The 22,033-nt window shown below is 33.0% G+C and overlaps 3 protein-coding genes across 5 annotated transcripts; 1 reads left to right on the forward strand and 2 right to left on the reverse strand.

The window, feature by feature from the left end:
• Positions 1 to 1,504: 1,504 nt before the first annotated feature.
• LOC112741816 (uncharacterized) lies at positions 1,505 to 4,695 on the reverse strand. Its single transcript, XM_025790930.3, has 9 exons — positions 4,221 to 4,695; positions 4,014 to 4,127; positions 3,835 to 3,903; positions 3,704 to 3,723; positions 3,119 to 3,171; positions 2,972 to 3,002; positions 2,795 to 2,873; positions 2,169 to 2,305; positions 1,505 to 1,742 (listed from the first exon to the last, which is right to left on the reverse strand). Exons 1-9 carry the CDS (start codon positions 4,387 to 4,389, stop codon positions 1,716 to 1,718), a joined length of 699 nt encoding a protein of 232 aa, XP_025646715.1. The 5' UTR covers positions 4,390 to 4,695; the 3' UTR covers positions 1,505 to 1,715.
• A 1,061-nt stretch (positions 4,696 to 5,756) lies between these two features.
• Positions 5,757 to 14,431, forward strand: LOC112741815 (uncharacterized). Of its 2 annotated transcripts, none has more exons than XM_025790928.3 (9): positions 5,757 to 6,050; positions 6,318 to 7,851; positions 7,957 to 8,311; positions 8,917 to 9,001; positions 9,912 to 9,968; positions 10,731 to 10,790; positions 10,874 to 11,095; positions 11,491 to 12,924; positions 13,470 to 14,431. In XM_025790928.3, exons 2-9 carry the CDS (start codon positions 6,426 to 6,428, stop codon positions 13,923 to 13,925), a joined length of 4,095 nt encoding a protein of 1,364 aa, XP_025646713.1. In that variant the 5' UTR covers positions 5,757 to 6,050; positions 6,318 to 6,425; the 3' UTR covers positions 13,926 to 14,431. The 2 variants fall into 2 exon arrangements, with proteins under 2 accessions (XP_025646713.1, XP_072070026.1); XM_072213925.1 differs by having other exon boundaries at positions 5,825 to 6,050; positions 6,152 to 7,851.
• Positions 14,432 to 15,208: 777 nt separating this feature from the next.
• Positions 15,209 to 19,259, reverse strand: LOC112741817 (ASI1-immunoprecipitated protein 1). 2 transcript variants are annotated; one of them, XM_025790932.3, is made up of 3 exons: positions 18,787 to 19,259; positions 15,815 to 16,258; positions 15,209 to 15,572 (listed from the first exon to the last, which is right to left on the reverse strand). In XM_025790932.3, the coding sequence occupies exons 1-3, from the start codon at positions 19,183 to 19,185 to the stop codon at positions 15,420 to 15,422; spliced, it is 996 nt and encodes a 331-aa protein (XP_025646717.1). In that variant the 5' UTR covers positions 19,186 to 19,259; the 3' UTR covers positions 15,209 to 15,419. The 2 variants fall into 2 exon arrangements, with proteins under 2 accessions (XP_025646717.1, XP_072070027.1); XM_072213926.1 differs by having other exon boundaries at positions 15,815 to 16,597; positions 18,787 to 19,258.
• Positions 19,260 to 22,033: the final 2,774 nt, after the last annotated feature.

Raw genomic sequence — 22,033 nt, forward strand, 5'->3', positions numbered from 1 at the left:
TGATTTGTAATAAAAATAATAACAAAAATAATTAATCTTAAAACTTTTGAAAGATAAATATTAGCAAAAGTAAAATTAATCTTTTAAAATGCTAAAAAATAATTTATAAATTGTAATTGATTTTATATAATTTAAAGAAAAATCAGTTTTTTATAAAGAAAAATCAGTTTTTAGATAAAAAAAAATTAGTTTTTTTTTAAATAAAAATAGATTTTTATATGCAAAAACTAATTGTTTTTTCATGTAAAAATGGATTTTTTTTAAAATTAATTTAGCTTATTAACTTAAACAAAATTTTTTATTACTCAAATTCAAATTTATTTTTTTGTTAATCTTAACCATATGTATTCTTACATATTAATAATAAATTTTATTTTAATATAAATACTAATATATTTTTTTATTAAAATTTTTTGCCTCTTCAAATATTTTTTTCAAGTTCCGTCTGTACTCCTACGTACTCTCATTTTTTATTAAATTAATTTGTATTGATGTATAAAATTTGGAATCACAAGACTATTTTAGTCATTTTATATAATATTTTAGTCTTGTCCATGTGTATCCAAACATAATACTAGACATTACATTAGTGTCTTGTCCATTATATTTAAACACAATACACAAAAGATAATTTTTAGTGTCTCCGTCCTATTGTCTCCGTTTCAGTATCATGTTCTGTCCTGTCTCTAAAAACAAACGCAGCCTTGAGGATTTGGATCGCATGCCACGTGGCTGTCCCCACTAAACAAGCCTGTTTCCAATAATCCAAAAGTGATTATCCATTCACTTTGTCACTATACAAAATTTCTCACATTAGTAGATCTAAACTTGCTATTTAAATTTAATTAGACTCAGTTTGGTTAAATAGCTTAATTAAATTTTTTTTAAAATAATAATTTAAATAATAAATATTTATATTAAAAATAATTTATAAATAAATTATTTTGTATTTAATTTTGTAATTTTAAAAATACTTATTTTAAAAAAATATGATAAAAATATTTTTATTATAAGAGAATCATTTTTTTAACTTTTCTATAAATATTTGAATAATTTTTTAAAAAACTACAATTTAATTTTAAAAATTACACCAAATATTAATACTATTCTTTTTTATAAGTTAAAAGCTCAAAAAAATAACTTTTAAAACTTGCCAAATGAATCCTTAATTTGGTTCTTTTACATTTTCTTTTTATTTTTTGCTTAATCAAATATTAAGAGTTGTGAGACGTGAATCATTTTTATGATTCATATATTTACACTAATTGATCCTAAAAGTCTAAAACCTCAAGACTATTTTTTTTTTCCATAATACCTCACAAACTAAAGCTACATTTAAATTTTGCGTCTAATAGCTTGAGAATTGCTAATTTATCCTGAAAACCTCAATGCAGAGATAGCAGCATCACAACAATGTCAAATGCTAGTTATTCTTTTCTTTTAAAAAAAGAAAAAAAAAGTCCCGAAGACTGCATGATGTATAGTTCAATTAATGGACAATTCATGAAATCAATCAAACTAAAATTTAGAAATTATGCTGCTCCTATGGTATCACAGTTTCAGCAGACATGAAGAAAATCATGGTAATATATTGTTGCAAAGAAAAGCATGTTATCTAACATTACAAATTATGGTATCAACTACATTTAAAAGAGTCCTAAAACATGTTTGTCGAGTGATGATAATGCCTTCCTCACTAAACTGCCCATTCATGCTTAGGTGCTTGAGTTTACAGATTTTTCCTGGCAGAAAGAAACATTAAAATTGATTAGTCCAAATGGAACGACGAAAAACACAAGTTAAACTCAATCTCGCTCAGTATGTTTTTCAATCATGGAGATTAAGGTGTGCTTGTTTTATCTCCCCCCGGCCCCCCAAAAATAAAACAAAAACACCCCAACAAAAAAAAGTTGAACATTTATTTGGACAAATTTTCAAAATAGTAATTTGTTTTCAGCTAAGCTGAAACAAAAGCCTTTCATTTCCGAAAAATCATTAAGCTTTCCCAATTATATAAAAGGTCTGAGATGTAAAATATTTTTTTCCCAAAAGCCGAAACAATTAAACAAATGCACCTAATCCTTCAAAAAGAAGTTGTATACAACATTCAATATAGGCCAAACCGCCAAAGAACATAAGAGAGTAACTATGTCAGATCATTTGATTACCTTAATGCAAATATAAATATAATGGACATCGAGATTCCGTCCCAGCGCCTCCTCCACAGAGCTTCCATCATTATTGAGTGGAACAGGTTTGGTTAGCTCCCATATTGGTTCAGATTTCTCTTCCGATGCAAGTTTCTCTGCATATATAGTGACAGCCGTCATTGACACAGGTTTAGTTAATCGTCATTCTCCAAATCTCGATGCACGAGGCTAAAAATACATTTACATACTTAATCAAATAGTAGCAAATTAGCGATTCATTACATAAAATATAAATAGCATGCCTTTTTAAGGGGAAAACATTTGCTACAAGTTACAACATATCAAGAGTAAGAGAGTAAGTATTTCCTCAGTAATTTGCAACGATTGCTTATATGCAGATCAGGTTTAATGCAACTTATAAGTTATTCCCATTGTTGCCTTTTTATTTATCACACTTTTTGGCACTTCCTTGGATTAATGTATCTGGAAGTATCATTCAGGAAACTCTAAATTACCAAAGGTAAATGATAAAACTGTGAAATAGGGAAAACTAGAAGCCTAGGGACACAGATATAGAACAATATTGTGATAGGTTCATATAACAAGGAATAGAAAACGATATGGACATTAGAATTTAAACCAACCTATTACATGGAGTTTTATAGTCCATGAGCATGATTCCCTTAACAATCGTAGGCGATATAGTGGAGCGCCATATGTTACCTGCAATTTTTACAAGGAGTCAATGCCAATGCCAAGACAGATTTCATCTGTTGCAAATCTGACGCAGATTGATATTAACAGAAAGAGGTGGCGTTTACCAGAACATAAACTCCTTTTTCCTTGAGGACCCTATAGTGTGTCATCAACTGCTTCAATAATGGTGAACAGATCAAGAATAAAAAAATACTAAAAATAATGCAAAAGTTGCAAAGAACTATAGACTTTTGTTCATGGTTTCATTATACCTCCACACTTCCCCAAGCATCTTCGTAGCATTTTGTCTTGAATTATTCCCACACTGCAAACAAAAATATGCAAGAAGCATATCATAACTCTAATGCTGCATTTAGTAAGTGTTCTAATTCTAAAAAAAATAGATAGCAAGACACAAAAACAAAAACAAAAAAACAAAAAAGGTTGTATCTCTATCGTTATCCCCAACTTTTAAGGAGGAAGAAAATTTGGCATGTCTTGTTCCAAGAGAGAAACATTTGCCTTTTCTGTATATCTCTTTCTCTAAACAAGTTTGCGTTTCTATATTTGAGATGGCAGATAAACCATCAAAAATATTTGGGAGACAATAAAAAATCAGCTCAAAATTACTTTGTTTTGTATTTTTTAATTATTGTTTATCTTATTTTGTATTTCTTAATTACTGTTAGAATAATTAAATAATATTAAATACAATAAGTGTGTAATTATGAATGTTACATACATAAAAATTATAAATGATGAATTAATTAAGGTAACTTTAGTTATTGTCTACTTAACATTATCACTAGATGAGACCTAACTAACACATGTGCATTTCAATGAGCATCATCACTCACCAAGATAGAGTCAAGAGTCCCTGAACAACCCAAAAAAAAAAAAAAAGCATCAGCAACCTGATTCATTTTCAATTACAATAAAATTGAAAGGAGTCGGAGCATGCAAAAAAAAAAAAAAAGGGTAACATTACCTTTGTCAATAACTGCACCAAAAGACTCTGATTCAAAAGCACTCATGTCTCTCACATCCATTTTCATATCTGCGCAAATTATTAAGAATAATTCACCTGATTATTTATCCAAAATAAAAACCATAACCATAATATATCAAATATCAAAGCAATCAATCATAGCGAGAGAAGGATAATACATTTCAAGTGTGGACGATCCTTGTATTTGTTCTGCATAGCTTCAATCACCACAGAAGATATATCAACGTTAACAACATCACTGTAACCATCATCAACCATGCCTTCACTGAAAGCTGCAAACCAACAACACCTCCAAACAATAATAAAAATGACATTTTGATTGAATCGAAACAAATGAGAGGTATGAGATCTAAAGAAGAACATGCCTGAGTTGCCGCAACCAACAACGAGGGTGGAGTGGTGGCGAGGGACATAGAGGTTGATGATTGGGGCCAAAGTTAGGTATTTTTGGTACCAATCGAAGGGTCCAGGTTCGTTGGAGTAGCGGTTGTCCCAATACCAGGGTTCACCATAGGCTTGTGTGCTTGTCGTCATTAATTTAATTAATTCAAAATAAAAACACTCTCTTACTTTTGATTGATTCCAGAGAAAGAGGAGGAGGAGGAGGAAGAAGAAGAAGAAGAAGAAGAAGAGTGTGTGTTAGTTATGCAGAGATGATTAACGATGATGGAATTGGAAGGAATCGGTTTTTGGTCGAAATGGAAGAAGGGGACAATTGAATAGTGAATAGATGATGAAAGAGGAAAGAAGCATCTCAATAACATGACGTGTCCTGAGACAAAAGAGGACAATGCTATTGCTACCATTAATACATTGTGCATGATTGCAAAGCATTGGATCGGGGTTGGGGACCTAATTCATTCAAATATATTGCTAATTAATTGTTTTGGCCTAAAGTGGGTTCAAAAATTTGTATTTGGGTAGAACATTTAAATTATTGTAGGAAAAATTGAGTAATTAATTTATAAGAAACTTTTAGTTTACAATTTATATTTTATTAGGTAAATGGGGTTTTATTGTTATTTTAAAAAGATACGAAAATTTCTAAAATATTTTAAAAGAATTAGCTATTAATTTAGTATTTAAAATATTCATAATTTTTGAAAAATTATTCTATAAATAATTTAAAAATATGACAAAAATAATCAGTTTATCCACTTGATCCAAAATTTTGAGTAATATTTGAATTAATATTTAAAAATACATAAAAATTTTAAAATAAAATTTAATTTTTAGATTTTTTTTTTCAAAAAATTTGATCATTCACAATGAAATTAAAAAAAAATAAGTTAATATAAAATTATCAAATTTTATAAATAAAAAGATCTTATTTTTTAATAATATTTATAAAAATTTACATTAAAATCTGTATCTAAATTTTTTTAATATATATTTAATATTTAATTTATTTGGTTGTATTTTTTATTTTTTTGGACTTATTTATCATTATTATTTATTGTGTTATTTTTGTCAATAATATAAATTTTTAATATTATTTTAATAATTTATTATTATATTAGGAATAAAATTTTAAAAGTTTTGTAAAAAGAAAAATTTTAATTAAATCACGAATATTATATTGATGGATCAAATTAAGTAAATAAAATTTTAAATCACATGAGTACTGAGTAGACATAACCCATTATTAAAATAAATCATTTTAAATGAACTTTTTTATCTTATTCAGTAAAAATAGTTTTAAGAAATAAAAATATTATTTATATAAAAAAATTAAAATTAATTATCAAAATTAATCATAATATATTTTTATATAACTATGGTAAAAACTCAAGTGAAGTTACTTCACGTAAAATTAATACTTAAGAATCGTTAAATAAAAATTTAATCAAATTATTTAACAGCTCTCGGTTATTAATTTCACATCACCGCTGCACGGTTTCACCTTCAAATGTTTCCTGTAGCAGGGTTGTAAAAGAAAATATACCCGAAACAAACAAGTGTGCTTAATGCGAAAAGAAAGAAAAGAAGGGGTTTCACGATTTTAAAAAAAGAGGGCTTGGATTTCTGGTTCCGAAAGAACTGCACTACTTGGTTTCCTTCTTCGTTGTCGTTTTGTCTCTAACCCCCTTTCACTCTCATTTTTCTTCTTCTTTCGGCGGGTGCGTCTCATTCCCTCTATTTTGATATGCAGCACACTTGAGATCACCGAAACCACTCGACTGCTGTAGACGAAGGTGTGTATTAAAATTTTGACTCTGATTTAAATTCCATAGTTTAAGTACAATTGAATCATCATGTGATTTCAATTCCTTGTCTTATGTTGATTCCAAATTAGGGAACTCGTTTATGGAATTGAATTCCTGGGGTTTCCAAACGCCCTGTAGTATTTGAACGGGGAGCAACTTGAATTGCAATGTTAATCTTATATGTGATTTGTTGGGAGATGAAAGATGGTTACTTTTTGAGCTTCGTTATTTACCACTGCTTTCTGCTTTCTTCAGGTTCTCTAGTGATTTCAACTTTCCTGTTTTGGATACTGTCTCATAGACATACTTCTGAATGCCTTTGAGGTTATCAACAATAAACTTTAGTGGTATTGCTTGTATAAAATGCTTTCCTGCTCGAGCGTGCAGTCCACGAAATCTGACTCTGGCAATAACCAGAGTGCAAGCAATTTGAAACCTCAAGAGGAGGATAAAGAAGAGGAGGAAGACATGGAGGAAGAAGACGAAGATGTGGATTTTAATCCTTTTCTAAAGGAAACCCCTTCACAAGAAGCATCTTCGAGTTTGAGCTCTGAGGTTGATGCTTTGGATGATAATGTTGTCACTAGTGAGCAATCTGTGGGCACAAAGTCGAAATCAAAGCTAACCACTAAAATGGAGCAAGTTTGTGCTGCTGTTGATTCTGAGCATGCTGAGGGCATTCTTTTGCAGTCATCAGCTTTGATCTCTCAATCTGAGATGAATCAAGGGAAGCACAATAACTTGATGTGTGCAACTGATTGCAACGATCCTACAATAGGAGAACTAAGTAACATTGCAAAATCCTTGACTCCAATAATAGATATAGATAGCGAGGATGCTATCTGTATGCGCACCCGAGCCCGTTATTCACTTGCAAGTTTCACTCTTGACGAGCTTGAGACGTTTCTTCAAGAGACTGATGATGACGATGACCTTCAAAATGCTAATGATGAAGAAGAGTATAAAAAATTCCTTGCAGCTGTGTTACAAGGTGGAGATGCCGATGCTCTTTCGTCTCATGAAAATGAAAATCTTGATGATGAAGATGAGGATAACGATGCAGACTTTGAGATAGAGCTTGAAGAATTACTGGAGAGTGATGTTGATGAGAATGCATCAGTGAATGCTGGAAAAGAGCAAGATGGAGCTGGACGACGACCAGAGACTAGGCAAAATAAGCGTCAGAAGGTCTCTACCCAATGTGAGAAGAAAACATTGGGACGGGGCAAGAGGCCCCTGCGCCCAATTTTGCCGAATTGCTTGAATGCACCTCTGGCTTCTGGGAAAGGTTTGATGCCCGAGGCTACTTCAAGTTTTCATGCTTGTGCTCCAGGAAGTGGTCTTGTGAATGGGTTCACTACCCAGCAGATTGGTCAGTTGCATTGTTTGATCCATGAGCATGTACAACTTCTTATTCAGGTATTTTCTCTGTCAGTTCTTGAGCCTTCCCAAAAACAGATTGCTTCTCAGGTTCAAGGGTTGCTTTCTGAGATGCTTCACAAGCGAGATGAAGCTTTATCTGTGAGAAGGACGCCATATCCTAGTATTTGCTTTACCCCGTCTTATGCCTGCACTTCGGTGACCAATGGAATCTCCAAACATCTGCAATGCCCGAGCAACATAGAATCTGCTTCTACACAAGAAGGACAGAGTTTATGCTTTCCTCAATCCAATCAAAGGTATTCTGAGGGTTCCTTATGGGTCCCTTGTGTTAGAGGCCCCGTACAATCTATTTTGGATGTTTCTCCACTTAGTTTGGTAGGAAGATATGTCGAAGACATTGATTCTGGTAAGCCCGATTGAAGATTCAAGTTTGCTTCATCTTTTTCCGTTTTATGCTAGCTCATACTTGACTTTTACGTACTCAGGCATTGGTTTGAAATTCCTTTTACAGCTGCCCAAGAATTTCGAAAGAGATACATTGAATCTGGTTGTGATTCACATGTTGCGAAGGAGCCTCTCTTTCCTTTTTCTTCACCATCTGCTGAAGCTAACAGTGCAGTTTCAAGTGGCACCACGAATGGAGCAGTTAATACAATCTCACCTTCACCTGGACAACAGCAACCTAAGAAAACTTTGGCTGCCATGCTTGTTGAAAGTACTAAGAAGCAGTCAATTGCTTTGGTACCAAAGGAAGTTGCAAAGTTAGCTCAAAGATTTGTTCCCTTGCTCAATCCATCACTATTCCCACATAAGCCACCCCCAGCAGCTGTTGTAAATAGGGTACTTTTTACTGATTCAGAGGATGAGTAAGTCCAATGCTTCCTCTTTCTGCAAACCAGCTTTATCACTCTTGAATGGAACTTTTTGTTTTGTTCTGTTCAGTTTTGCAAGTGTTTGTATGTGTTGATTAGTATTGTGGATGTATAGTCTTAAGCTATACCTTTTCCTTTCACCTATAACCTACCTAGAGACATATGCTAAACCTTGTCATGTTTGCCGATGTCGCTTTTTTTCTGATGTTGTCTCTATGTGGACACGTTATTGTTCCCTTTTACTATTTCTAGACGATAATATTTTCTTCTATCATTAAATTCATTTCTTTCAATGTATAATTTAGCTTCTGAACAGGTGGTAATCTACTCGGTTCTCAGTGTGATTAGAAATGGATTGATGATATTCTCTGTTTGACTATATATCTCTCTTTTTAAGTTGTTTCATTTCTTGGAGATTAAAACCTTTGGTTGATTATTTACTCATTTCTACAGTAGCTTTACAGAATGGTTCCATCTTCCTTTGATACTGGACTTTGATTGTCTTCTTTTTTCTTTTTTTCAATATAAATTTAGTACATTTATTCTCACTGTTTATGATGAGCTTATGGATTGTACATCTCCTTTTGATTTTGTTGCAGACTACTAGCCTTAGGGATAATGGAGTACAATACAGATTGGAAAGCAATTCAACAACGTTTTCTTCCCTGCAAGTCTAAACATCAGGTGATTGCCATTGGAGGATGGGTTTTTCAACGAAGTGTTTATGGTGTGCAATTTGATTGTTGGAGGGGAAGTTTGTGTCTTCATTTTGTTTTCTCTATCATGTTCATGTTTCGTGATTAAACAGTGGACATAGCATCTTTGGTGGTTCATATATATATATTAAATTCTTATTGTTTTCTTCCTGAAGCTAATTTCTGCAAATTGAGTATTCTCTTGTTGAATAAAAGAAAGAAACCAATATGCATGAATCTCAGTTGTCATTTTCGTAATGAGTTATAACTTAATGGATTGCAATAGAAGTTATGGTTAAATTTATTTAACCTAATTGTGACCAGCTTGATTGGAGATCCTCTAAACAAAAGTGGGTAAGGCAGGGCAGGCTTACATCTGCTTATGAATTGTCATTTTATGGCTTTGTACCTTAGATGCATAAATGCATTATGGGCTAAACATTATGCCAGTGTTTGGGTTCCTTATAGATATGCATATGATTTTCCTAATGAATAAAAATTAAAGAGAAAAGTAATTGAAGTACTCCTTGGCAGTTTGCTGCTGATTTTAACCAGTGTTTTTTGCGGATGGGATAATATTATTTGCTAGTAAACACAATGAGGCTATGTTTATAGTTTCAGATAAGTTGGTTTGAGATGGCTATAGTACTCACTGATCAGGCGATGTACAATTATACATTCTTAGATGGGAAAGTAATATCTTTGATATACTTCTATTTCCCTCATAATATTGTGATGTTGTGTTGAAACTTCAGACCTAAGGGTCATCATGTCAACACTTCCTTTTACTTGTCTTTTAAATGTAATACTCTGCTGAACTGTTCAGCAATTTCATTATACTGATCATGTTTGGTTCCCTATCCAATATTCTAATGTGATACCAAATGGTTGGGTTACAGATTTTTGTTAGGCAGAAAAATCGCTGTTCTTCGAAAGCCCCAGAGAATCCAATAAAGGTAAATCTATATATGTAATTTTATATGATAAACTTTCACTGATGTTCCCTTTGTTATTGAATAAAATTTAGAAATAAAAGTATACGAGGCATAGTGATGATATTGAATTGTCAATATTTTATTATTTTTGTCCTCCATGTTCTTAAGGCCTGGAATTGTGTCAATTCCCTGTGCTTGTTGAATTGTAAAAACTATCAGAGGAGGATGTTGAGGTTTTAGGACAAACAAAATATAAACACACGAGGAGGAGAATCTTTTGTAGTAGTGGTATATATAATATCTGCATGAAGCAGAAATGGATTTGGTATCACCAAGTTAATTTAAAACCAACTTAGTGTATAAGTGGAAGGATTTTTCCCCCTTTTGATCTGCTTATATACTTAGTTAAAACTTTCTCTATTTTAAGTCTAAACTAAAAGGTAATTTAAGATTTGAATCACATAGGCATCTCTTCCCTGGGATTTTGCTTGATAATCCTTGTTGGAAGGGGTGAAACTCAAAATTCATATACAAGAAGTTAGCTTTGAAAGACTGTCGAATAAAGGTGTTGTTTATAAAACAAGAATGCTGAGGAAACAAGTATATCCCTTAAAGAAATAAGACAGTATCACGGATTAAAAGGCATTTGTTCTAGCTGGATTGAATCATGTACAATATATAGTAGTTTTGTATTTTTATGCATGTATGGAACGAGACTCAGACTATAGTAGTTTAATCAATTTTTCTTTTTAACTCTTTTAAACTGTTGCTTCTTTACAACAGGCAGTTCGAAGAATGAAGACCTCTCCTTTGACCGCGGAGGAGATAGCACGCATTCAAGAGGTAACTTGTTCTACTGTATCTTCCGATATGGAAATTCTGATTGTTGCATTACGACCGGCTGATGTATGACCACAAATATGCAGGGACTTAAGTATTATAAATTTGATTGGATGTTGGTGTGGCAATTTATAGTTCCACACAGAGATCCATCATTGCTTCCTCGCCAGTGGCGTATTGCTCTTGGAACTCAAAAGTCATACAAGGTAGATGCATCAAAAAGGGAGAAGCGAAGATTGTATGAATCAAAAAGAAGAAAATTGAAAGCTGCTGCTGCGGAAAGTTGGCAAGCCGTATCTGATAAAGAGGTTAGTCTTAGTTTAGAAGCCTCTTTTGGCATTTCATCTCTGGTCTGGTCTTTGTTCTTCGTAGTCAAATTTCATGTCGCATTTTGGTAGTTGCCTTCATGGCTTATGACCAGTAAACAGGTCTTAATTTACCTTTATGATCTTGACTGATGTAAATACCATATACATATGTGCCAAAAGAATATAACAAACCATGAATCATTAGCAATTGATGTTGCTCTGCTTGCAAATGGACCACTGTATATCCATTTCCTAGTCGTGTGACATTTGTGAAAATTGTCTCTACAGTCTAACACTGCATGGTTTGTTAATATGCCCATGCCTTAGTTTGAGCTCCTAACTTATCAAGGGGTTTTGGATTAAATTTGATAGCCTTTATTTGGAATTTGTTGCAGGATTGTGATGCTGAAATTGCTGGTTCAGAGAATTGCATGGATTATTCAGATGTTCCTTATGTGCATCAGGCATTTTTGGCAGATTGGAGGCCAGATACATCTCTTACTTATTCTGAACGCTTTTCCTCTACATCTGGAGAAGGAACTCAAGATCATAATAGTAATCGGCCTGCATTTCCATCTACATCAAACCTTCATCAGTTTATTCACCCTCCATCTGATTTAAGAAATGGAATACAAGGTGCTTCCAGTACAATTAAACCTAAAATCCCAGGTTTGGATGTGACATCTAGCTCCACTTACTATTGTCGACCTTATCGGTCTCGGAAGGTAAATCACACTCACTTAGTGAAATTAGCACCAGACTTGCCTCCTGTAAATCTTCCTCCATCTGTTCGTGTAGTTTCTCAGACTGCTTTTAAAGGGTTCCAGTGTGGAACACCTAAGATTTACCCTCCTGAGGGTGGTGGTGTCACTGCTGGTAGAAAAGATAGTTCTGTATCTCAAATTCCTCATGGTGAGAAATTTAATAACATTCATCAAGCTAAAGGTGCAAGACCTGTGCTAAAGGACAATGCCACAAGTTCTCAGCCAGAAAGATCTGGAACTGTGGAAGGGAGATCTATTGTGGTAGAAAATGGCACTTGTACTGATCTCCAGATGCATCCACTATTGTTCCAAGTAGCTGAAGATGTCAATGTGCCTTATTATCCATTGAACCCTAGTTCTGGAACTTCTGGTTCCTTCAACTTCTTCTCGGGTAGTCAACCACAACTAAATCTTTGCCTTTTCCATAGTTCACAGCAGCGGAGCCAAGTTGATTATCCTAATAAGGCCACAAAGTCAAAGGATTCCACTTTAAGGTCAGGCAGCATTGATTTTCATCCACTTCTGCAGAAATCTAATGATACACAATCACCAACCAATTTTGATGCTTGCCAGCCTGAGTCACTGGGTAATAGTGATGAGCCAGCTATAGTCAATAGATCTTCTGGTCCTAATGACAAATCCAGTGAACTTGACTTGGAGATGCACCTAAGTTCTGTATCTGGAAGGGGGAAATCAGTGAAAAGTAGACAGCAAAATTTACATGATCCATTAGGGTCTAAAATCACTCTAGCAGTTGGCGGAACAACGACACCTCAAGAGAATAGTTTTCTACAAGGTCAGCAGGGTGATAAAAATCCTTCTGCTGGCAGTTGTGAGCTTGCATCAAGTGATCTTCCTTTGGTTGTTCCTAATGATAACATCACCAGATACGATGTAGATGATATTGGTGATCATTCTCATCTTGGCATAGTGATGGAGCAGGAAGAGCTAAGTGACTCTGAGGAGGATATTGAAGAACATGTAGAGTTTGAATGTGAGGAGATGGCTGATTCTGAAGGAGAGGATGGTTCTGGATTTGAACAAGCTCCTGAGGTTCAAAATAAGGTAATTTAGTCCATCTACCATCTTTTCAGTTTAACTTGTAGTTTCTAATGGTTTATGTGTGATGCCATAATTCTATTTCTAGACTGCTATATCTTGTCTTTCAGTCTTTCTAAGTTTGGCTGCAATTTTTCTGCCTTTTTTTGTCTCTCTTCTTACTCCGATGACAACTAAATGTATTGGTCAATTAATTAATCGACAAAAGACTCAGCATTATTCTTTTAATTACATTACAAATGGTTAAATTATAAATAAATAGATCATTTATTTGTTACACGTGCAATCTTCTCTCCCTCCTTGACCAAAATTCTTTTGTTTTGACTGGCATGTCCTACTTTGTTCATGCCCATTTGATGGATAATGATCCAACCTTATTATTCTGGTTAACTAGAACCCGTGTACCATGTTTTTATTTATTTTTAAAATTATCACGCCAATATTCAACAATAGTTTGTTTTCTTCGATGATGTGAATTCATGTTCTCAAGAAAATTTTGAAATCTTCATTTCCGCCCATGATAACAATTTATTTATTCTCCTTTTTGATAGGAGGTCCCTACATCAGAAGAAAATGTTGCCGAGCATACAGCTTGTATAGAAAACCCACGTGATCTTCAGGCAGGTTCTGATGCTCAAGTTGATGATAGTCTCCTCAATGATGCAAGTACTTTAAACATGGCTTTCGCCAGAGAGGGATATGATGGAAAAAGTAATTCTTCATGGTTAAGTTTAGATTCATCCTCATCAGATAATCCTATGCTCTCAAAGACGAATACTGAAAGTGGTGCAATTGGTGAATCTCCTGCTTCTGAAAACTTGGCAATTGGTAAAGCAATAACAGAAGAGAGAAATACCATAGACATGCTACAACAGCCAGCTGTAGGTCCTCTTGTGTCTGCCATGCCTCGTAAACCCAGAAAGCGTTCTGGCAAATCAAACACAAATTTCGATACAGGATTTCCTGATGAAATACCAAGCCTTTCCGGTAACAATAAAGATGGTTGAATATAGTGTTCTGGCAAATCACTTACAAGTTACAAATAGCAGGATTGGCTGCTTAATGTGCAAGCTGTGACGAAAATCATAATGCTGGCCGAAGATGTGCCGTATGAACCGACCAATTTTGTTTTCATTGTTCATAATGGCAGCATCGGCATATAAATAGTAGTTGCAAATGCGGGATGGCAGCAGTTACAGTGCTCAAGTGCTAGAGGGTAAGGAAATAGGCGGTCTTTTAATGAGAGGCTCCTTCATAGTTTCTAGGAATTCCATCATGCTTTGAGGCTATAGATTTGTATATTTATTTGAGGGTTCAAGTGGTATCAAAATCCTTTGTAAATAAATATGCGACGAGATATCCCGGGGAAAAAAAATTGATCTTGACTTGTTCATCATGTACAAAATTTTTTCTAGTGCAGGCATAACAGTCTCCTGATTCATGCTAGAATTGATGTGATTGTATAGAATATTGTTCACCAATTGTGATCTGCCAAAAGTTAATGCCCTCAAAAGTGCCTAAAACTCATCCATGAACTGCATTATTTGATCCCCCCTAATCCTGTCTCCCTTTCTCTGATATTAAAAGTATGGTTATAATTTTTAAAACAACCGGATAGAAAAAAAAATCTCTTGAAGTGGGAAAATTAGTAAAATGAAAAAGTAAAGATTTAGTTATTTTATAATTACATTATGTGTGAATTTTACTATTTTAATTTAAGAGTAAAGTATCATTTTTGTCCCTAACATTTGGGATAAGTTTTATTTATGTCTCTAACGTTTATAAAAATGATTTAATGTTATTTTGCTGTCAATTATCCTAAATCAGATTATATTTTTCAATTATTTTCACTTGGATGTATTCATTCTCAATTATATCTCATTTAGATGTGTTCGATTTCAATATTGTACCTACTATTTGTGTTTAGATTCAACTATGTCTCTAGAAAAGTTAATTATGTAAATGTCGCAAAGATTAGTTTCAACTTTTGATTAGCTATTTTTTTGGAGTGGATCATTGGCTCTATCCCGGACATTTGTATTCTAACTTCAAGAAGAGATTTTCAAAACTCCAACTAAAGCTCATGATGAGTAATTGATGGTAGGATAACATTGAATTATTTTTACAAATGTTAGGGATACAAATAAGACTATTTAAACGTTAGGAACACAAATAAAATTTACTCAAAACGTTGGGGACAAAAACGATTCTTTATTCTTAATTTAATAGTGATTAGATTATTACTCTACTTTTTTCTTACTTTACAAAATCTTGATATAGTTACTACATATTTAGTGCTAGCTGCTGTCAATTTCAATATTGTCTCAGTAATTGAAAAAACACTATTTTTTACACATTTTCATATAAACACGTTTTTCAAAATAAAAAGGCATCGTACATATGGATCAAAGCATGTTAAATAATAAATACCATTTACGACTTGTTTCTTTGGTAGAATTAGCAGCATGAGGCTTTACATAAACTGTTAAGCCCAAAAGCCTTCATTCATCTGCAACACCCAGATTATATCTTTTTGCCAGATGCTTGGCAGTTCCATCAGCCATAATGCTGTCAACTAATTTGAACTTTTTGTAATGCATATTAAGCGTTTCCCCTTGTTGTTCGGCAAGCTTCTTTTCTTCTTGTAGTTGAAGCTAAAAGAAAAGAGCATAAATGCACAAAATCACATCAGAACAGCCTAGAATCACACAAAGGGAGTAAACTACACATACTAAAGATGAAATCAACAAACCACATATTGTGCACATGAACAATAAATAGAAGGGATTAACAGAGAACAAAAGCCTAAAACATGTTTGTGGGGGGGGGGGGGGGGGGGGGATAATAATGCTTGTGATACAGTTGATAAAAGAAAAAAAACGGCAGGTGAACTTACTTTGTGAACATATTCAGCTTCTACAGCGTGTCTGCGTGTAAGACGCTTCAGGTCCTTCGCCACCTCAAAATCCGGGTCACTTGGATCCAACCAACAGCACTTGATCTTTCTGTCCGGCTTTTCGGGCCGATCATCAAACATTTCTGCCTCGGCAGGACGAGCCCTTACTGGTCGTGGCATCCCGGACATCATGAAGGGATACTGGCTTATCATGGAGACAACCTCCTTGACCTTCTTGGAAGAATCCAACTCTATCAATGCACACTGTGGCAGATTGGTTGGTCCAAGGTAATTGGGAATAAACTTCACACTTTTAACGGTTGCAAACTGCTCAACAGCAGTTCTCAAGACAGATTCAGTGACCTGTGGTGAAAGGTTATCAAAGTACACTGTTCGACTCACTTTCTCCTCAAATGCAGCATACTTCTCTGATGCTGATGCCATCTGATGATGTGAATGAAAACAAAATTTACAAGTTGATAGTTAAATTTCTTGAGTCCTTACTGTTAAAAAAATGATAAATTCTAAATATAATGTATTTGATAGAATTTATGTCCTAGATAAATCTGGAACTTTCGGTTTAGAATGGAAGATACTAGATCACATCAAAGTAAAGATGTGAAAATACTATCAGGATAAATATTTACACATTTGCTAAATATGTGGCGAACAAATACTGTAGCACCCGACCAAGACCAATCAATACAGGAAGTCTGGAAGATTTGTCATCAGAATGGCTTCAAGGAAGAATTTGCACACAACACCAGAAACAACAGAAGTTTCCTACACATATAGCAATTGACCCGGCAATGCAACAAAAACCTTTGATTATCTATAATTACATAAATTTTCAAGCTCAAGTGGCAACATCATTTATTCAAGCAGCAATGCAAGTACAAAGCATCTTTCACAGAATTCTTCACTAACCAAATAATCATCAACCAACAATCACTAATTTCGTTCTTTTAACACCAAAAGATAGAGAAATGAAAGTGCATACCTATCTTATCTAAACTTTTTATGTATCCAAAAAGAGAAAATTACATACCCTAGAATTCTTGTTTCAAACTCATTCTACTTATGGATATAGATGCTCACAGTACAGGATTTTGGCTTTTGAAAGTAAAATGTATGCTCTACTGTGGATGGATTTATCTTAAAAAGTCTTCTTGATTAATGTTGCAACAAAAAATTCCATTAAAAACCAAACAGAAATAGGATACTAAACAAGGAACTTTGCATTTTGTGCAAAGCCCCCAATTTTGATTTGCCAAACTACAAAGTAGAACTCACTATATGAGGGATGTACATGGCTAAGGTTTTTGAAAAACCAAAACTGATTTAAGGTTAACCAGGAATCAGGTTAAAGTTATTAAACCAAATTGGTTTAAGATGACCAAACTGGTTATGAAACAGTTTAAGAAATAATTTTCCAGTTTAAAAAATGTGAATTGGTTTCAAAATTTATAACCAGTTTAACTATAAATAACTGGTTTTAACTTATAAACTGGTTTCATAACAAGTAAGAAACCGTTTTCAATTAAACTCAATCAGATTTCTTCACTGCACAATACTCTTAAGTTCAACCTAGTTACCAATAATTTAATAGAGATTCAAAATTAGCACAAGAACGTGCAATACCTGCAATTTGAAAACTAAGTGTACTATACTACTTTAATTTAGCAACAGAGTCAAATAGCAGCCTATGTGTTTTGTGAACATAACAGTAAAACAAGAAAAAGATCTGCTATTGCAAAGTATAGAGTTGCCATCAATGTGCTTCACAAATAGATTTATTCAAGATTTTTGTGTATGTAAACTATATAAATAAAATACATGCCAACTCAAAGTTACTAAATCCCACCAATGATACCAAGTGAGTGCATATTTTTAAGGGCCAAAGCATCATAAAAGACTACATTGGATTTGTAGGAAGAATTCTGAAGCATCTACAAATATATGAGGAACTTAAGTCGGACTTAGAATGAATTTTCATTGTCTTCAAAACAAGTTCTCTTTTCAAAACAAATGCTCACTCAAATTGGCTTCTAAAGAGGAATTGTGTTTCTATCCCACATAACAAGAAGCCACAGCACATTTCAGCACACCACAAAATCATAAAGAATCAACTGAAGTTTCAGCAATCTACATCTGACAAAAAAAATTCCCCAAATTGGAACAACCAAACAAACAACCAATACCCACAAAACCCCGAGAATCCAAAATTCAAGCAACAGGCCACAGAATAAAGAAAAAGGAACAGAAAAAATTAAGAAGCGTACCAATCTAATACTCAGAAATTTATTAATTTTTTTTATTATAAGACAACAAGTTTTCGAAGGCACAGAACAATCCAAATCTAATTGAGTCATATTGAAGAAAGAAGAATGTCCTAACTCAATGAACCTATAACCCTTGTTGGTAGCTCTTTCAAATCTTTGGTGGCCGTAAAATGTAAAATGATTATATTAACTTAATGGTGAAAACTGCATGTAAGTCAGTTTACACCTAACTTAATCATAGAAATTTGCATCCAAAAGATACCAGCAAAAGTAAGAAAATCGTGTTTGAGATCAGAAGACTATGGCAGACACAATGGAAAAGGTTACTCAACAAGTACCCGGATCAAATTTATGTAACAAATGTGTCTACATCAAAATAAAAGCATGAGATGGATGAATTATCCATTAGTTCATCCAAAAAAAGGGAGAAAATATTAATATGCTTCTTGTAAACCATTTTAATAAGCTCTCTTCCTCCCATTAGGATTTATCTAAACACAATTAAAAGGTTAACAAAACAAGAACAAAGAACAACCAAACCAATAAATATTAGAAAAATCAAGCATAATAATACCATAACATACAAATCAATGTGTCTAACAATATTTCTAATCAGAATTCAGAGCTCAAGCATGATATTCAGTTAAAATAAATAATTCTAAAAATTAAAATCAAGCTTTAGTGGTTTACCCGAAAGTCAGAAGCTGAAATGCTGCTCCGCTGCTGGCAACACTGAACGACGACGTGCTGGTGACCGGCGGCAGCAACTGTCAACGAAGACGGCAACGAGCTTCTGGCAGGGAGGTGAGCAAGGCGAGAGTCTGAGAGACGAGAGCACCAGAGAGATACGGTGGGTGACGAGCGCGGCGATAGACTGCGAATCGTGGTGGTGACTGGTGCGAGGCTGCGAGGAAAGCTGAGAGCTGCGATTCGTGGCGGTGACTCGTGAGGCTGGTGCTTGGTGGTGGCCGTGGCTGACTGGGCTGAAGAAGGAATGAAGCACGACGAAGAAGTGAAGAACCGATGCAGGGACCCACTGAGCCAGGGATGTGCGACTGTGTGGCGTGGCCTGATCCCTACGGTGTGCATGGGTCGGGTGAAACCGGATTTGATGTGATTCAGACCCGACCTGAAATATATACCGAGTTTATTTATTAGACCCGAATCCGATTCTAGATCCGATAAAACCTATATATACTTTCGAGCCACGATTATATTGGATAAAAATCGGATAAAAACCGAGTCATTAACATTATATTACTTTGATATCTTCTTATAAGCTAGCATGTAAAAATATCCAAATTTTCAAGACTCCAACTATTATTTGACATAGAAAAATTTACTTAAAAAAATATAACAAAAACCAATTCTTCTCTAAAATTAAAGCATAATCATAATCAATACTAATATTGTCTAATAACACCAAATATTTAAATCAATACAAATAACACTATTATGCATTAGTCTAAAATCTTATGCATTTTAAACATAAAATATTAACTTATAATCTTATAATAACTAATAACACAAAATATTAAGATTTACAATACTTAAATTCTAGCCATTATCCATCACTAATAAGTAATAACACAAAATATTAATTGTGTATGATGACTAGGCCACCGAACCCTTCGAGTGACCTGAGTCATGACCCAGACTCGACCCGAAATAATGACTGAATATATTTTTGATATCCTTATCCAGCCCTAGATCCGGTAAAATTACACCAAAATAGCCTCTAAAATATTCGAAGCCGGACCGAATCTTCGGATCGAGTTGAACCATGCACACCCCTAGATAACACAGTTCCCAGTGCCCAATCCAACCAGACCGGACCTAGTGACTGAACTTTGGCAGAAATTTTCATAAATAAACTAAAAAAATAAAAAAATAATATATTATTTTTCGTAGTAACATTTTTATTTAGTAGAAATAAATTTTATAGTTTAATTTAATTCAATTACTTTTTAAAATTAATAAATTAAACTAATAAATAATTATTTAATAATATTTAAGATTTTATTAGTGGGGCCTATAGGATTTTAGTAGGTTAATAAAATTATAAAATTTCTAACTAAATAGTAAGAGTAATTTTGTTTTAGTAGTTAATTTTGGATTTATACACACAAAAAAATAATCATTATTAAATTAATTATTAATATAAATATATAAAAAATGTTAGAAGATTATTAGAATTTATTTTTTTGATAATCAGTTAATTATTAATGTTTAAAATTATGAGATAAAATATATTATTAGATTATTAGAATAAAAAAACTAGATTAAAAGAATTGAGTAGATAGCTAAGTGATGACTAAAATCAATAAATTCCGATGATTTTCTAATATTTTTTTAAATATATATTAAAATATAAAATACATACTATATATATATATATATATATATATATATATATATATATATATATATATATAATTGATTTTTGGCATTTGCGTAACATTTTTATTATAATGTAAACATTTATGCTATACATACAAGTATTTTTGACATTCAAGTCAAGTCCAACAAAAACCAACTTCATAATACAGAGTGTGTAAAACACGCACTCGTACAACTGTTCACTACTGCGAACATTAATATGAAAAACGTTTTGTCTTTTTCGATCAAAACTGAAACGAACAAATTTTAAACGACGCTTAAAATCTCTTAAAAATCACTCATAATCTTTGCGAAAAACTCAAGAAAATCTTGAAACTACGTTCAAAATCTTCACCAAGAAACACAAAAAGAGAAAGCGAAACATGATTCAAGGTACTCAAAAATTAATCCTCCGTGTTTTTCTCACTTTTCTCTTTCGTAATTTCAATCACAAACACTAAATAGTCATATTTTTGTTTATTTAGTAGATTCATTTTGTGTTCTCAAGATAAAGTAGATATTACTGTTCTCATTATAGTTTTCATTTTATGATAATTGTGTTACGTCGTGTAAGAATGTTGTTGTAGTGTTTCTCGTATCGTTTAACCTATATTGCATGTGTTAGAGGGATTTGAATATGTTTTCTGCATGGTTGAGTGATTTGCATCTTTAGAACTAAGTTCGTGCGTAGTAATCAGTTAAAAGATTTGGTGCATTTTTTCTGAATTGATGTAACAAAGCCATAGAGTGTTGTTGTAGTAATCAATAATAAGCACTTTTGGTGCATTTTGACTGAATTTGAGGTGCAATGATTTTTTTAGTCCTGAATTTGATGTAATTAGACTATAGAATGTTGTTGTGATTTTGTTATCATTTTATGCATGTTTGAGTGATTTGCATGTTTTAAACTGAGTTTATGACAAGTAATCACTTAGTACTTTCGGTGTGTTTTGACTGATTTGAGGTGCAATTAGATTTTTTGTCCTGGATTTAGTGTAACTAAGCCATAGAATATTGTTGTAGTGATTCTGTTCTCATTTTGTACATGTTTAAGTGATTTGCATGTTTATTAAGTAATTATAAAATTATTTTCTTATTTCTATGGTTTCTTTTTCAGAATATCTAGTAAAATACTATTTTTTTAATCCCGTATTATATTGTGCATTAAAATCTTTACTAATCAAATTTTTATCAATGTCAAAAGATTCCTCTTTTATTATAACTCCTAAGATTTGAGAGACATTTGGTGAGTAATTATTTTTTGTCCCATATAAAGGAGTTGCTATATTTGGTATATTGTTATTTATTCCTATAACTTTTTCATTTATAACGGAATTATCTATAGAGTGCTTAGGAGTAATTTCTTTTTTATTCTAGTAGTCCAATATTCTGACTGATTGTGACCTATTCATTCTTAGTCTAATGTTTGGATCTTCTCTAATAATTTTTCTTATTTTCGTGTTTTCTATTTTTTTTATTCTTTTACTATATCTTTGAAAATCCATTCTTCAGGGATATTCTTCATTAATTTTTTATGTTGGAGTTTTTTAGGTGTTTG

This window comes from Arachis hypogaea, chromosome 14, assembly GCF_003086295.3.
Source record: "Arachis hypogaea cultivar Tifrunner chromosome 14, arahy.Tifrunner.gnm2.J5K5, whole genome shotgun sequence".
NCBI classification, from domain to species: Eukaryota; Viridiplantae; Streptophyta; class Magnoliopsida; order Fabales; family Fabaceae; genus Arachis; species Arachis hypogaea.

Excerpts from the sequence above, each read along its gene's own strand:
- LOC112741816 (XM_025790930.3), bottom strand. The coding sequence starts at position 4,389 with ATGACGACAAGCACACAAGCCTATGGTGAACCCTGGTATTGGGACAAC. Across the intron at positions 4,128-4,220 it reads TGTTGGTTGCGGCAACTCAG|CTTTCAGTGAAGGCATGGTT; the intron begins GCATGTTCTTCT and ends GTTGGTTTGCAG. Across the intron at positions 3,003-3,118 it reads ATGCTTGGGGAAGTGTGGAG|GGTCCTCAAGGAAAAAGGAG; the intron begins GTATAATGAAAC and ends GACACACTATAG.
- LOC112741815 (XM_025790928.3), top strand. The coding sequence starts at position 6,426 with ATGCTTTCCTGCTCGAGCGTGCAGTCCACGAAATCTGACTCTGGCAAT. Across the intron at positions 8,312-8,916 it reads TTTACTGATTCAGAGGATGA|ACTACTAGCCTTAGGGATAA; the intron begins GTAAGTCCAATG and ends ATTTTGTTGCAG. Across the intron at positions 12,925-13,469 it reads CTCCTGAGGTTCAAAATAAG|GAGGTCCCTACATCAGAAGA; the intron begins GTAATTTAGTCC and ends CCTTTTTGATAG.
- LOC112741817 (XM_025790932.3), bottom strand. The coding sequence starts at position 19,185 with ATGCACACCGTAGGGATCAGGCCACGCCACACAGTCGCACATCCCTGG. Across the intron at positions 16,259-18,786 it reads TTTCAGCTTCTGACTTTCGG|ATGGCATCAGCATCAGAGAA; the intron begins GTAAACCACTAA and ends TCACATCATCAG. Across the intron at positions 15,573-15,814 it reads AAGCTGAATATGTTCACAAA|CTTCAACTACAAGAAGAAAA; the intron begins GTAAGTTCACCT and ends CTTTTCTTTTAG.